At 31.3% G+C, this 16,633-nt stretch overlaps 1 protein-coding gene across 3 annotated transcripts in view; it reads right to left on the minus strand.

Annotated features, from left to right (window-relative positions):
* The window catches only part of Ypel (Yippee-like), a 55,646-nt gene that overhangs the window by 29,585 nt on the left and 9,428 nt on the right, over nucleotides 1-16,633 (minus strand). For all 3 annotated transcript variants that reach the window (XM_085806791.1, XM_035351543.2, XM_085806792.1), the window contains exon 3: nucleotides 10,529-10,813. In XM_085806791.1, coding sequence (XP_085662917.1) covers nucleotides 10,529-10,630 — 102 coding nt within the window. In that variant the 5' untranslated portion in view covers nucleotides 10,631-10,813. The remainder of the gene's footprint in view (nucleotides 1-10,528; nucleotides 10,814-16,633) is intronic.

The raw sequence follows: 16,633 nt of genomic DNA on the forward strand, positions 1-16,633 counted from the left end.
ATGATATTGTGAAGGTTTGGTACTGAAAGTTCAAAAACAAGGACTATGACATTAAAGAAGCAGAGCGCTGGTTGGCTTACTAATGTTGATAAGGCCCGTCTATGAGAACTTGTAAAAGAAGATCAGAATGCAATCACTTGAGAGCTTGCTAAGGAGTTAGAAATTAAGACCATGTCTATTAGTCGCACTGTGCATCGCATAAACTTGACGCACAAATTCAATAGCTGGGTGCCACATAAGCTGACTCAAGCAGATAAGGACAAACGTGTTTGGGCCCATACTAATCTGCTCGAATATCAATGCAAGGGCAAAATTCTGGACCAGATCATCACTTGTGATGAAAAGTGGATAATCACAGGCCAAAAAGGGAATTTTCACTAACAAAAAGATCACACATTGTATTTGGTGGGACTGCTGTGGTATTATCCACAGAGTATCTGGAAAAAGGTAAATCCCTTGATGATAAGGTGTACAGAGAGATGCTGGTCCCTGTTTTGCCTTTGCATTGGCTTTGCTATCAAGGAAAAATATCAAACTGAGTTCTGGCGCAAAAAGATAATGCAAGATCACATGTGTCTGCATTATCTTAGATAAGATGGACTCTGTACAGACTCAAATAGGATCTTTTGCCACACCCACCATATAGCCCCAACATTGCACCTTTGGACCTTTTTTCACGCCTGCAGCTACATCTTGCTGGTAGTATCTTCCATTCTGCACAGGATGTCCGAAATGAGGTTGATCTGTTTTTGGACAAATGGCCATTAAGTTTCTGGGCTTTGAAAAACTACAAAAATATTGGAAGAAAAATGATAGATTTGGGTGGTGATTACTATCCACACTAAAGGTACTGCTTTGCTGTTCCTCCCCAACTTTACTAAGAACATTTCTTGGCAGAAAACTTTCGTTATAACCCAGATATTTTCTTTTCGTAAGATATTTTAAAGGAGTGCACATTTTGAATTTTAAAACTTATGGAAATAAATTATTTACACAGATTAAAAAGTATTCCTGTATATACAAACTGTTTCATCACAGTTTATTTAAAATTGATAATGAAACTAAAATATTTTTAATGCATATAACTAACTATTGTGTCTGGATAAAAAAAATAATGTTCCTTTATTTCACTAGATAAATTTTTTAATAAATGTTTTCTATACAAATTAAGATTTTACTAATTTACTGAGAATTTAATAATGTTTGGTTTACTTACTAAACGATATGGCATTCTGAATGAAATTCTTTCTTTTAGAACATTATATTCATAAGACTTTCACTGTCCCTGGCTTAGGGAAAGGAAATAAATAGTTACATTATCCATCTCAATTAATTATCTAACTAACTAAATATTTCTTAGATTTACTTGTTCAATAATCTCCACTTTTTTGGTAACATATATAAATCAATTTCGATTATTTAGGGTTTTAAAAATATTTCATTTGATATGTAAGTGAATTCTTTACACAAATAGCATCTTTATAAAACTGCCAAATTAAAATTAGATTAAGAGGGTATATTAATATAGTACATTTCCAGTGAAATAATAAAAAAATGAGCCCCTCCCTTCCCAGAAAAACCAACGTAATAAATACCTCAAAAGCATCTCAATCTTAAATGATGCACAACTTTAAAAAAAAGATAACATTAATAATAAAGAAAAATATTATTTAAACACTATACATGCAATGAATGACATCAGGTAAATTGGTCAATTGATAAATAATATTTATGGTAAGCACAATTCAACCTTAGATTGCTACAGATTTTACATAGAAATTAAGCACTATAGAGAGATTTTCTACCAGTTTCATCAAAATGAGTTCTAATGAGTTCTTATTATAAAATCAAAACCAATCTAGAATTCTGCTTAAATTTAAATCTGCAACTGTCATGATTTACCTTAACATTCAAAAGTAATACTTAAAAAATATTTCAACATATGAGAGAGATAACTTAAATATTTTTATTACTATAATTCTTTATATGCTGAACGCATATCAGAAAGCTTAAGTTTCACATTTAAGTTATTAGACTTTATTCTCAAAATCATGATTCATTGATTTTATTTTACATGACTTCCAACTGGGCTCCAACTTGTTTATGCAAAACATAACAAAGCTGTCTGCCTATAAAAGGAACAGCCTTTTAAAGACATCATTTCAAATTAATCTCAGACACAGTTTATTCAAATTGCTGAAATTAGGCTTTCAGCTCGTTCAAATCAGCGTAATCTACCAGCATTTTGTAGTTCTAGCCATTCAGTACTGTATGGTTAACTTCAAGTTGCTATTTAAGAGCATAACATAAAAGAGAATGAAAAAATGGGGATCGGATTGGATTATTTAATTATAGCAAAGCACATGAGGGCTATCTGCCTATAGGGAGGGATGCCTTCGTGGAGGAATTTCTAAGGGAAACTGGCTCGTATACATGTTACACATGGGAAAAACCACGAAAACGCCCATGCAGCCAGCCCGTTCGCAGGAAAAAAATGGGGAATATATGCATTAAAAACTGAATGGAATTTGATTCATTCATGCAATTACATAAATTCATTTTTCTTTACGGAATGGAATACATTTGCCATAAACAAAGAAGACAGAAAAAGCTATTTTGCTTACTGTCGTCAGATTATGTAGTTGATATCCCCATTACAGAAAAATATTAAATCTTAAAGAAAATTCAATAAAACATTTTAGAAATTTGCTTGTAGACAGGCATTTTTCTGGAAAATGTTATAAATAAAGTTTAAAGATAGCCATGAACAACCATGACAGCTTCCACTTTGCAGTCATACTTTTTTAGTTTATAAAAATTGCTACATTACGTTAAGTTATCTCATATGTAATTTACTTGTTTATTTACTAAAACAGACTTCTGAAACAAAATATCACAGTTCAAAAGAATATGTTCATGGTCAGTTCTCTGGAAAATGCAGAATTTACAACAAAAAAACTTCTTCAAAAATACATACAGATAGAACGTTTGGGGCTCTAAATAAAAAAATTTTCTCAAGGCACTCTTTTATCATAACAGTTCTTTTTCACAACTGACTCAGATAGTTTATATTGTAGATAATATGCCACCAAATGAAATTAATAAGAAGGAAGGGGAAAAAAAAAAAAAAAACAGTTTCAAATAAATTTATCTAAAAAACTATAAAATCAGCTTAGTTCTGTTTAATGAATTCAAACTATTAAATGTCCATTCTTTTGACAGAGAAGCAGTGTGTAATGTTTTTCTCTGTAGCTGCTTGGACATCAAGCAGAAGTAAACGGGAACAATACCTCAACCTTGTATGACTTTCTCATTTACTACACTCAGATTTTTCTTGGAAAAAAAACCAAATGTGCATTCCGAAAGTGAATTTTAACACTTAATGAATATCATACAGCTTTTCTAACATACTTTCAACAAATTATAGTTTTATTAAATTATCACATAACACAAGACAGCTTCTCAAGCTCAATTCAATTTTAACAAAAGCATATGGGAGGGGGATTGGGAATTCTTCTCCCACCAACATCAATGATTCAAAAGGGCTTTTGGATTCATAAATTTAGAGCAGTACTTTGTTCTAATTTTACATTACAATAACAAACATCCAAGACTTAAAGGGGACTAGAAACATTGTCAATATATATGACAGCCTAAATCTACTAATTTGTTTCAGACACTATAATAAAAAAAGTTTTTATCTCACAGCAATTTTTTAACATCTGAATTGATAAAATTATTTTTAATTTGGCTTATGATTACTGAGAAACTTTCTGGTAACTGACTAGAGTATTCTTCATACTTCTGGTAATGTTCTCAAAAACTTTTAGTACAGACTAGTCAATGTCTGAGTCAACAAGCATTCAAATGGAATATTCTCATTTACATATGCAACAGGTATTTTTTAGTCTTTTTTTTTTTTTTCTCTCAATGTTAACTTTGTTATCTCACCTCATCAATGTATATACAGTCAAAAGTCGTTAATACGGACTCGTCGGGACTTTGGCGATTCCAGATTATCGATTTTTCCGGATTATAGAACATCAGTTTAAATCTGGTAAGATGGCATGCAGAAATTATAAAATTAAAAATATGAAACCGTAATTTATGAAATAAAAAACAATTGTGATCTAAAGGGTATCAAAATTTAAAAAAAAAAAAAAAAAAAAAAAAAAAAGCTTAGTATTTATTTGTTTACTTTACTTTATTAAACATTTCTTTCAATGTAAGTTGTTTAAGTTGCTTCGTTTTTTATGTGATAATACATTCTCTTTAATTCTATAAACAGACATAATTTCTTGTTCAGTTACGAAGTTCCGCTGTTCAAGTCCTATAATTACTGTGTCTACTGACTAATTTGTCAATTGAAATTTTTTCGTTTTCAATAACCTCTGTCACTTTCTTCGCTATCGGAAGCGAATTATGATGACGAGGAATTTGATTTAAATCATATCAAAGACGGAGTACATCGAAATGAAATACTACATTTAGTAAGGAATTATAAGCCAAATAAAATAAAAACAGCGCCGCAGCGTTAAAGATAAACAAAGTTTAGATAAACAAACGTTAAAGTTTAGATAAACAAAGGATATTCCTTTATCCATTTTTTGCAGCAATTCCATTTTTTGTTTAAAGGACTTCGAAACATACTTTCGCTTTGTAGATCCTTTACATATTAGTAAATATATATCAGAAATTCTATTTGACATAATCGAAAGTTCAAGCTTATTTATATAAAATTGCTCTAACAGTCTGTAAAAAATAATAAGTTGAATCCAATTCGAAGATTAAGGAACAACGCAATCTGCAACATTAACTGAATTAGATAATTTTAGCTTAGCTTATACCGTCCGTTATACATTAAACGCGCACTCGTAAACATATTTTGCGCATGCTCACAAGCATATTCGCAGCTGTAAAGGTCTTACGCGCACGCGTCAACGCGACGAATGCACAGAAAGTTTGTAGCTTTGAGGTCCGGATTATGGGTGTCCGAATTAACGACTTTTGACTGTACTGTAAATCCTCCTTGCTGCTGCATAAACATGTAAAATATTATAGAGTCATCACATCCTCCAGTCAAGATCATTACGGACTTTATCAGACCAATTCCAAATTTTCACAACTTTTTTCAGATGCACCGAAAGACCAATAGGTTATAAAGGTATACTAATTTCTGCTGTTTGAAGTGATGTTGAGTTCTGAGAACAGCCTTCAAACATCTTCTAGAAATGCACATGAAAATAGCTCTTTATTAGCACTGAACAAATTTCCATGATTTAATAAACCCATTTCTTATCATGTATATGAATACAGCAATATTTCAGTTATTAAATATTTTTTCTCTTTTTTTAAATTAAAAAAATATAGTACAATTTTTAGATAATTTAAAATTTAATACTACATAACTGAGATTGATTGAATAATTCATCCTACATCAAATTACCATTTTTTAGGGTCAGTAACTGAACCATAATTAATGCATGAATCTTTCTGTTTTTTCCGAAAGGAGAGCTGATATTTGAGCTGTTAGTTGTTGTTCCAATTAAAAATGATTTAAAAATCTGGTTGCTAAATAACTATCTGTACACGATTTTATTTGTTTAACCCAGCTTTCAATGATGCATAAATGAACATTCATGATGTTGAACTTTTTTTTTTTACTCCATATCAAAGTATTCAAATGTTATTCGCCTACGAATGTTACTTTCACTAAATGTATTCTCAGAAAAAGTGGCCCACATTTATAAAAAAACCACAACCACACTCTTATGTGCAGTCTATTCTGCTACTGGGATATGAATTTATATTGCCATTAATAATGTTTTACTGATCAGCAGAGGATTCACATATATGAAATATTAACAATAGAAATCCCCCTTTTTTTTTCCACTAAGAGTTAATATATTTATCAGTAGTTCTAGTGCTAAATACTAAATCAGGGTTCATAGCCACATTTTAGTTAAAAAAATAAGCACCTATAAGCACTTTTCAAGCCCATTTTAAGAAAAAAAATAAGCACCCGTTTAATTGCATTATACACAACTGCATAACCTTAAAAATTAGACTCGTAATTTAAAATATGAGAAATGCAGTATTTATTAAGAGAGAATAAGCATTACCTCAACCATGGAAAAATAATTACTTTTTTTTTTTTTTTTTTTTTTTAATAACAGTTCAATTTACAGAACTAGTTTACAATGAGAGGGAAAAAAACTATGCAGAACTAAACTATGTTACAAGATTTAATGATGAAATTTCAGTTCAAAATAGAGGAAATAAATAATAATAAGGCATATTTATTCTATTCGCTTGGAACTTAATAATAAATACAATTTATTTTTCCACTCTTATTGATATTTAACTAATTTAAATCTAAATTCTGAACATTTTCTAAATTTTCATCGTATATCAGTTTTCCCTTAACAGATATTGCAAGCAAAGTAATTTAAATAAAAAAGAGGAACATTTCTGAAATCAGAAGACAGAAATTTGCTTCATGCAGTCATCCTTTAACAGTAAAAGCTTAACTACCCGCATACTTGAAAATTGGCGAATATTCGGACAGCGGAGCATAACTTAAAAAAGAGGAGCGGAGGGGGATAGACTGTAGCCGTTCTTTAGATTTTTCCGCTAAATAAATGCTTTTGACATTTCGATATGTGCAAGTTCCGTTGGTTTGTTTCATATAAAAACAAACCAACGGAACAGAAAAATATTCAGCTCTGCAAGCACAGGAAAACTCTTTTAAGTGCTCATAAACAAATCTGGGACCGAACATCAAAATTAATTATCTCTGCAAAATATCACAAACGTTATTGCGCAATACGTGCGCTGTAATTCTTCCCTACATGATATTATGCAATCGGATTCAACAGCTGCCGGGATTGGGAGAATAAAGAACTAAAGAATGGAAAAGAAAGAGACTTACCAATCTGAGGTGTTTTTCATTCTGATTTTCAACAGACTGCGCTAAATTTCCGGAATAGAATCATTCTTCGCTTGGGTTGGTAGACCGCAGAACTTTTAGTCCTATTCAATCCAAATTGGAAAGTGACAAAAAAAAAAAGTCCGTTGCTTGTTTTGCAGCGAACTATAACAGTTTCAATATTCGAGATTTTGCGGAAAAAGGGGAGAACCTCCCAACATTCGTGCTGTATAATGCATTGGCCAAAAAAATGAAATTATTTTTACTATTAGATTACTTTCCCTTTATTTATGCCATTCCGAATATTATTCCTTAGAAAGCTAATCTGTGTTAAAACACAACCATTTTTGGAAGTTTACTTGCGCTTTCATTTAAAAAAAAAAAAAAGCACTGAAAGCAAAAAATAAGCACTAAAAACAACAACAACAAAAAAAAAAAAAAAAAAAAGGGCTTTAAAGAAAACGTTAGCACCTATAAGGGCCTTTATATTTTATTTTCAAATATAAGGACTTATAAGCACTTATAAGGACCGCTACGAACCCTGTAAATATACATTGTATGAACATTTTTTACAATGATAAATATACATTTTATGTAAAAAATGTTTTGCTCTATATTTGGTGACACAAAATCACACACGAATGAATACGAAATACGAACACAAGTACAGCAGTGACATATATAAATTAATATTCAAGCCATACGCAAATTCAGTTTTTTCTTTATATGGCAAAATCAGTATAAAAAATCTGATGTATACACCACATGACTTCCTTGTACGGAATATTAAATTATATGCATTTTTTCCTGCATTTCATTTACTTATTTCCTTGAATTTCATTAGAGACATTTTTCTCATTCAATTAGTTCAGTTCTCACTTCGTAACAAGGCAAAAATACATAAAATATCTATATTAAAAATTGATCCTTATAGAAAATACAAAACAATTAAAAAAGTTTTTTTACAATTAAAATTATAGTTTCTAGGTAAAAACAAGCAATTCGGCCAGCGGACAAGAAGGCAGATTTTTTGGTGCATAAAATTGAAAGCATAGTTTTGGTCTCACTTGGCAAAAAGATACTGAAAGCATAGAAACTGACTTAAATTCTTATGGACGCTATGCTGAGTCAATATATGGGATAATTTAATAACTTAAATGATAATTCCAGAATGGATTAAGCTTAATTTAATTCACAATAATAAACAAGACATTGTTTTGTTGTTACAAAGCTTAGTTTCTCTAGATTGGCAACAAATCCACTATTCCGCTGTTTCAAATGTAAACAAATATGGCTGCTATGGTAAAAAATTACATATATTTAATATAATATTAATGTATACATATATTTATATACCTTTGGTGCGGCCGATTGCAACCAAAACGATGCACATCTACATGCTATAGCAGTTCCACATATAAAATTCCAACGTTCTGAAGCTATTCGTTTTCGAGTTACACGAGATACATACATACACAATTAGGAAAAATCTTCTGGGGTAGAGCAGACTTTAAGGTATCCCTTGTATTATGGCAAAGTTGTTGTTTCATTTATGGTAGCCTCAGTAGTTGAATGTTATGGAAACAGTATTGTGATGTAATTGGGTGCATGATTCTGGGAAATTTTGAATCATGGGATGTTTTGTAAGCGTTTTTGTGGTGTGTGTTGGTTTGATTTTTTAGAGGGTAGAATGGCCGAATGTAGTAAGATTAATTTGTAATTTGAAGTTTCTGTACAATTTGGAGCGAAAGCGGAAAAGAGCTTTAATTGACTGGTGTGTAAATAAAGGTTTACTTAGTAGCCATTATAAGTGTCCTGTACGTAGGAAGGATATGCGTCTAGTCGAACGTAAAAACCGTTTAGATGGATTTGAATGGGTTTGTAAGAAGACAGGTTCAGATGGTCACTATGTGAAGCATTCGATCAGAAAGAGTATCTGGTTTGAAAAAAGACATTTGAGTATGATTGATATTTTGATTTTTACGTGGCTCTGTGTGTACGAAGCGAATTCAAAAATCATGGTAAGTGACTATTTGCTTTTGGTAGTGTTTAAATGTATAACATGTTTTTCCTTTTTTATATTATTTTATTGTTTGGTTTAAAATGTATTTCATCGAGATTATGCATTTTTTGGTTTGCCTATACTGTAGAATTTGGTGCTCCTTTGACTTTCTAAGTGAAAATATATCGATGTGTACATGGACAAAGTAAAGGGAGTGCACAATGGAAGTTTGTGCAATTCTGGGATTTTTTTTTAAAGTGAAAATAGGTTGATGTGTACATGGGTAAAGTTAAAAGAGTGTGCAATGCCATTTTTGTGCAATTTGGGGATTTTTTTTTAAGTGAAAATAGGTCTATGTGCATGGATAAAGTCAAAGGAGTGCGCTATGCCATTTTTGTGCAATTCGAATTTTGTGAAAATAAGTCGTTGTGTACATGGATACAGAGTTTGTGCAATTGTTTGTCTTGTTATTTTGGTTTTGTGTAGCGGCAATTTTTGGCGCAAAAATCGATGTTTCGCAAGCCAAAATAACGAGTTAAAGAATTGCACAAAAGTGGTATCCATGTACCGCTAAAAATCGCCAAGGGGTACCCTAAACTATACTTTTACCATCTTCTGAAACCATTTTAAATAACTTTTATAATTTGTTCGGGGGGACGACTCCTTTATTCTGTCCTTATGTACAGATGTATCACAAAAACATTGTTAAATTTCAGCAGTCAAAATGAATTTTTGTTGAAACACAGTACCTAGAATTTTTCGTGATTACAATACTTCCTATACTTCATATACAAGTAAGTAAAAATTTAAAAAAATCTGAAAGCTTTCAGATTTTATACTATGTCCAAAGGGGGGGGATTCAAAATGGGATCTGAAAAGTGATACAAACATTCAAAGTCAATCTATGCAAAATACCATTACACATTGTAACATCTTTGCATTGCTACACTACCAACATAATACCACTAAGAAATGTACAGAAACCTTGCACATATAATATCTATGCTTGAAGATGCCCACAATGTTAATGTTAATGGAATGCTTGTTAAGCTTGTTGAGTTTGTTAATCAAAAATTCGTAAAAGTTTAACAACATAGGAAATAGATAATAAAACAGAATCCAAATTTGGGCTTCCAGATGCCCATATTCGACTGAAGAAGAACGTTATTTAAAATTTGACGCCTCTAGGAACCATTGTTTTTTCACAATGTGAGAAACATACATACATTCATGCAGATTCTTTATTACTTTCATTCTTTAAATATAATGCAGGGCTCTAATTAAAAGCAAATTAAAATACATTGTATGTAAAAAATGTTTTGCTCTATATTTGGTGACACAAAATTACACACGAATGAATACGAAATACGAACACAAGTACAGCAGTGACATATATAAATGTAAACAAATATGGCTGCTAACTAATTAAAAGTGTAAATACGCAGTCTTTCTACTTATTTACACTTTTAATTCATAATATTAATAATCACAATATTTGGGGGTGGGGCAAACTCCTACTACATGTTCTAAATCATAGTTTCATACATATATTTTTTGAAAATGTGATCACAGTTTAAAACAAGATTCACAGATATTACCTTTGATATTAACTCATCATGATTAGCAAGATGTGCTCGGCAATGTATGCAACTGTACGTGCGATGGCAGTTAGGTAAGTAGGCTTGAAAAGTCTTCACCATCTCGAAAATTGCTGTAGCGCCCTCCAGTTTTATAACTACTAAATAACTTTGCAATATTCCAAAAATGATTAATACATTTCTATAGCACACAGTACACCAGGACACCCTGGTACATATTAGGTTCCAGTGCCCCGGGATTTATATTGCACACACATCAGCAATGTTACATTATCCGTTCAAAATCTGCAAAGCAAGAGGAACTGTTATAAATACAAACTTATACTGAACAAAGTAAAAAGATTCATGATTTTTAAAAGAAATACTCAGTAAATTCAAAGACATACATTATTTAGGGAGCAATAAATTTCAAAATTTCATTTAGAAAGAATATAAAATGCAGCAAAATAATTATTAGGTATTAGTTGCAAATGGAACTTTCTAAAACATTAAAAAACATGTGATCTTAAAGAAATACATAAATTCTTTTGACATAAGGCTATACTTAACTTCATAATTAAAAAAAGCATTTTTCCCACAAAAATTTAAATAAATATATATATCATCTTGTGCTGCTCAGACAAGAAAGAGGTTAAAGACCCTGCCTGCCGTACTGAAGGGCCTGGGTTTGAATCACAGAGAATGCATGGATGTAAATTGTCTGTCTCTTCATAGGAGGTAACAGTGGCTCACCTATTAAGTGCCTCCACAATAACGTGACCACCGCTCTTCCAGGCTTAACAGTGGCCTATAATGGCTAGTGACCGCCATTGGAAATATATATATCATCTCACATTTTTAATTACCTTTCCATTTTCTTCCTTTGAAAAAATTAAAGCTTACAACAAAAACCAAATCTGAATTCATTAAAAATAATTTATTGCAAACAATAATTAGCAGCATATAAAATGACACTAATAAAATATGAAAATAATATTCCCCTTATATGCAGTATTTTAAGAATTTCTAACTTAGCCCTTATATGGATCCCATTTATATCAGAATTTTTCTATAAAGACACAAGTATTGAAAATATATTATCCTCAATCTTATGGTCTTAATAATTATATCAATCGGATAGAGTCAATTTTTCTCACTTCTGAGTAACATTTGGTTACAAGAATGAGGTTAATTGCAAGTGACAACAACAAAGAACAGCTTTTGTTAATATTAAATATTCTTGCAAGAGCTTTTAGGGCACTATAAAGTCAGATTAAAATTTTTTAAGAAAATTATATTTGAATAAAACAAAAACAGAGTTAAGAAACCTTTCACATTATCTTCACAAATAATATGCTTCAAAAGACAGCATTCTACTTTTCAATACTTTCACTGATTAGAGTTATTTTATCTGTGGCTTCCTTTTATTTCATCATGCAGAGAGCAAATTTCATCATTCATCAAGCTCTTCAAATCCACCTTTATTAAGTTGATTGCGACAAGAAACAAACCAGTTCACCACGCCATACAAATAATAAAAAGGTACGCACAGTATTAATTAATTCCATAACATACGAAGATGCTCACATTAAAGACTACCACTGCCATGTATGCATATGCATTGTATTACTACTGTGCATACTTCTCTAATCATACAGAGCAATTTTATACACAACATTTTTTTTTAAAGAGAAATAATGATCGTTGGTTTAAGGAGACATCTTACTCATAATTAAAAACACAATGAAATTATAACTGTGAAAAATGTCACAATTGTTGAATACCAAATTTCACCGAATACAATTTTATAGAATATAAACCTTGCACACTTTCTTCAAATGCTGACTGCAAATCAGAAATAAAACTTCAAACAACAACAACAAAAAACGCATTAAAATATTCAATAATTTATATTTATAACAGCATTTCTTCTAATTAAAAAAAAAAAAAAAAATCACATTGTACAGTTAAAATACAACCACCCAAAGTTCTAGATGATTTTAGAGAATGCAAGTATCAGTGAGTTAAATAAAATTATTTAATTAGTTTTCAGAAATACATGCCCTTTTCGAATGGGCTCAAACAAACTTCACATTGTACTAGCAAAGTTTAACAGAACTTGAGACACAATTTCCTGCAATACAATATTGCATAATGCCACTAAGCAACTATCTATTATTCTTACTAGCAAATTAAGTACAATAACTACGCACACAACAAAATTCAGATCTGCAATTTACCGTATTTGCCAGCATATAAGACGCACTTTTTCCCTTTGAAAATAGGTCTGAAAAACGGGATGCATCTTATACATCGATACTCGGTTTTTGATTACATTCATTTCTAGAAATTTCCTTTATTCGGAGTTATGCAAGTTTTTCCTGTTTCTTTGTGGAGTGTGGGAATATTACAGTTATGTAGCGTTCAGCGAATGCGGATGCGCTGTAATCGACGATCACAGCTGGGTGGGTTCCTTTAAACATTCCCATTTTTATGAGAGACTTTTAAGTATGTGAAATTTCTACTGTTAAATTTTTTTACATTTGTTGGCAAGTTATGGCTCAAAAACAATGTTGGCATTGCTATAATACAGCATACACGCTATGCGTGTTTGCATATGCTAAAGAACACTGAAACAGGGCTGCAAAGAGGCATTTTACACTGTTTCCAAATGAGAAAATGATAAGAATTTTGGTAGAATCAGGAAGAGGATCTACAAAAAGCAACTCGCAGTAAACATAATCTACGAAGGGGAGCTGCACAACGACCTGAACTCGAGGCAGAGCTGAATACTTGGATTTTAGACCACAGAAAAAAGGAACTTTCAATCACACCAACAATGATTATTCATCAAGCAAAAGTGATAGCAACTGATAGAGAGATTGCCCATTTTACCGGATCAACATCATGGTGTTCAAGACTCATGAAAAGAAATTAACTATGTATGTGGACTAAAATAAAATATCGCAAAAGATACCAGACGATTATGAAGAAAAAATTATTGAATTTTATCAATTCGTCAATAATACACAAAAACGAGACAATTTTGAACTTGCATAACTAAAACATGGACAAGGTTCCTATGAATTTTGATGTGCCCTCAAAGAAAACTATAGATTCTAAAGGTACAAAAAGTGCTAACTGTTAATACTTCAGGGAACGAAAAAACTCGAACATGGTTGTTTTATCCTGCTGTTGATGGGACAAAATTGCCCCCACTATTGATTTTTAAAAGGAAGACACTACCCAAAGAAAATTTACCAAAAGGATTGTTTATATAAGTTCACGCAAAAGGCTGGCTGGATGGAGAAGGAGGAATGAAGTTATGGATAGACAAAATTTGGTCGAGGCACCCTGGCAGACTGTTGAAGAAACCTGCCCTACTAGTATGGGATCAGTTTCATTCTCACAGAACAGATGTTAAAAATAAACTCAAAGAATTGAAAACTCAGTTGGCTGTAATTACAGGGAACTAACTAGTCAGTTTCAACCTTTAGATGTTTGCATTAATAAATCATCTAAGGGATTTAAGGAGAAGTGGAAAAGCTGGATGCAGTCTTCAAATTTTGAGGTTACACCATCAGGGAGAAGTAAGAGGCCTAGCATTACTCAAGTTTGTGAATGGGTCAAAGCTTCATGGGATGCTGTGAAAACAGAGACTATGGTCAAATCAAGTGTGGCATTAGTAATGCACTGGATGGTACAGAGGACAATTCGTTGTCTTAGGACTCAGATGCTGATTTAGAAGAGGTTTCAAGTGACTCTTCATATAGCTCTGGAGATGAGTGTCTGGGTTTTGACAAAGATTAAAAGGTGTTCTTTCTCAGATAGATTGGGTATTTGCAAGAAGTATTACTTTATATTTAAAATACTGTAAATTCATTATAATGATCAGTAATAAAGTTTTATCCTTCAAAAACGTGTATAAAAGGGGGGTGTCTTATACACTGCCAAATACAGTAATTAGGCAGTTTTCTGATTATCTGCAATCCTAAGAAAAGTTATCTTGATTTTCCTTTGGCTTAAAGGTACTGTTTTTTTTTTATTGATAATAATAAAAAAGGGTCTTAAAAAAAGAAAAAAAATTATGAGAAAAACAAAATCTATATGACCCATACTTCATTTTTACAGTAAATACTGCAGAGCGAACATACAGTTAAATCTAAAGCACACGAATCCAAATGCATTCAAACATGTGTGTATTGGCTATTGTCTTGTGCACATTTGAAAATACATAAAAAAAAAAAAAAAAAAAAAACCTGGCAGATTTACCACATATTGAAAACAAAGGGTATGGTTAACTAGAAAACTTTGTAATGCATCATGTGATGCCTAATTCTGACCAAATTTTGACGAAACATTTAAGAAGACTGGAGCAATTTTAAATTATATAACATTCAATTTGGATGTTAAAACATCCACACTTTTAAAGCACTTGGATTAAAATCCAGATAATTAAATTGTATTTTAATAGGTGTTTCAATACAATTATCTTGTTTAATAGATATTCAAAAATAAATTTAGTTTTCCTTGCTTCCAAAATATTTTATGAATAATCATATATAAGGCTGATGTCAAAAAACAAGTTGCACTCAGATAATAAAGACTAATGGTTTGCACTATTCATAACTTTAATTGAGAGTCCTAAAAATACAATCAATTCCAGCTAATAGGATCACTCATTAACAAGGGCAGATGCTTATTTCACACAAATCTTAGCTGAAAATGACCATAATTTTCTTAGAGAAAGCACGTTATTTAAATAGGATTCACTTAAATAAAAGATTAAGTTAAACAACTCATACTTCCAGCAACTATATACCACATAATGTCGAAAAAACAATAATGAACATCAACTTCATATCCAAACATACTAATACCTTGTGAGGCTTTGTTAAAAAAATATAAAAGTATCTGCTATATAAATTCCAATAATAGATATGTCAAAAACAGAGTGATTCTAAATAATGTTGTTGCAAATTGCTCTGACTAGCTACAATTATACTTTTAGCTACTGAAAACAGTTTATAATTCTCGCAGTGTCAGTTGCATTCAGTCATGTCACTGTAACCACAACAAAAGCATGTTCCACATGTTCTTCAACAGTAACTTTTAGAAACAGTACTGATGAACAAGTATACCTATGTTTAATACAGACTACATATTGAAAAATCGAACATTTTCTTTAAATCATTAATTATTTTAAGAAGCTTGAATTAATATATTTTTGGGTTAGATTACGTTACTTGAACATGGTAAACATATAAAGGCTCGGTTGATCTTTACATTATGGTAACTTGGCGATTTTTTGGCGAAAATTTGGCGACCAACTCTCCTACAGCAAACCTCTATTTTTTTTTTCCCCGCCGCCATTTTGTCTTCACGAAGTAAAGACATGTTTCTTTTCTTTTTATCTACTGAACACTTCTTCCAACAATCTACTAGCCGAATTACACTTATGCTAAAAATTTTATCTAACAAAACTGCTTAATCATGACAAATATTCACTGCAAAATTGGGAAAAAGTGCACAATACCATACTCCTTACGCGTTTTTCAAAATAACACATACACATAAGCCATGTACACGTCGACTTATTTTTACTTAAAAAAACATCCCAGAATTACACAAAAATGGCATCGCGCACACTCTTCACTATATCCATGTACACTGCTTTTTTCTCATAAATTAGAAAAATTTCACGAAAATGCATAACAATTTTCTGAATCTTTAAACCCGGTAAAAAGAACATATATGAAATTACCTTATCGCGAAAAAGTATATACCCTTTCCAAATATAAACATTTCCACGTATAAAATAAATAAAATATCTAAAAACTTTTACCTCTAAATTATCTATTATATTTTAAACGTCACCAACGAATTCATACCGCAAACATTACAAATACTTAGTGTCAAATATTTAAATTATTTCCATGCACGTTTACTTCAGCTAAAACGTATACCAAATTCCTACAAACATAAAATTCACAAAATAACTATCATTTAATTAAAATATCACTAAACCATGTACACGTCGACTTATTTTTACTTAAAAAAACATCCCAGAATTGCACAAAAATGGCATTGCACACACTCATCACTATATCCACGTACACTGCTTTT

The sequence above is a fragment of the Stegodyphus dumicola genome, chromosome 12, assembly GCF_044657685.1.
Source record: "Stegodyphus dumicola isolate Sdum_Otavi_A_Nest chromosome 12, ASM4465768v1".
NCBI classification, from domain to species: Eukaryota; Metazoa; Arthropoda; class Arachnida; order Araneae; family Eresidae; genus Stegodyphus; species Stegodyphus dumicola.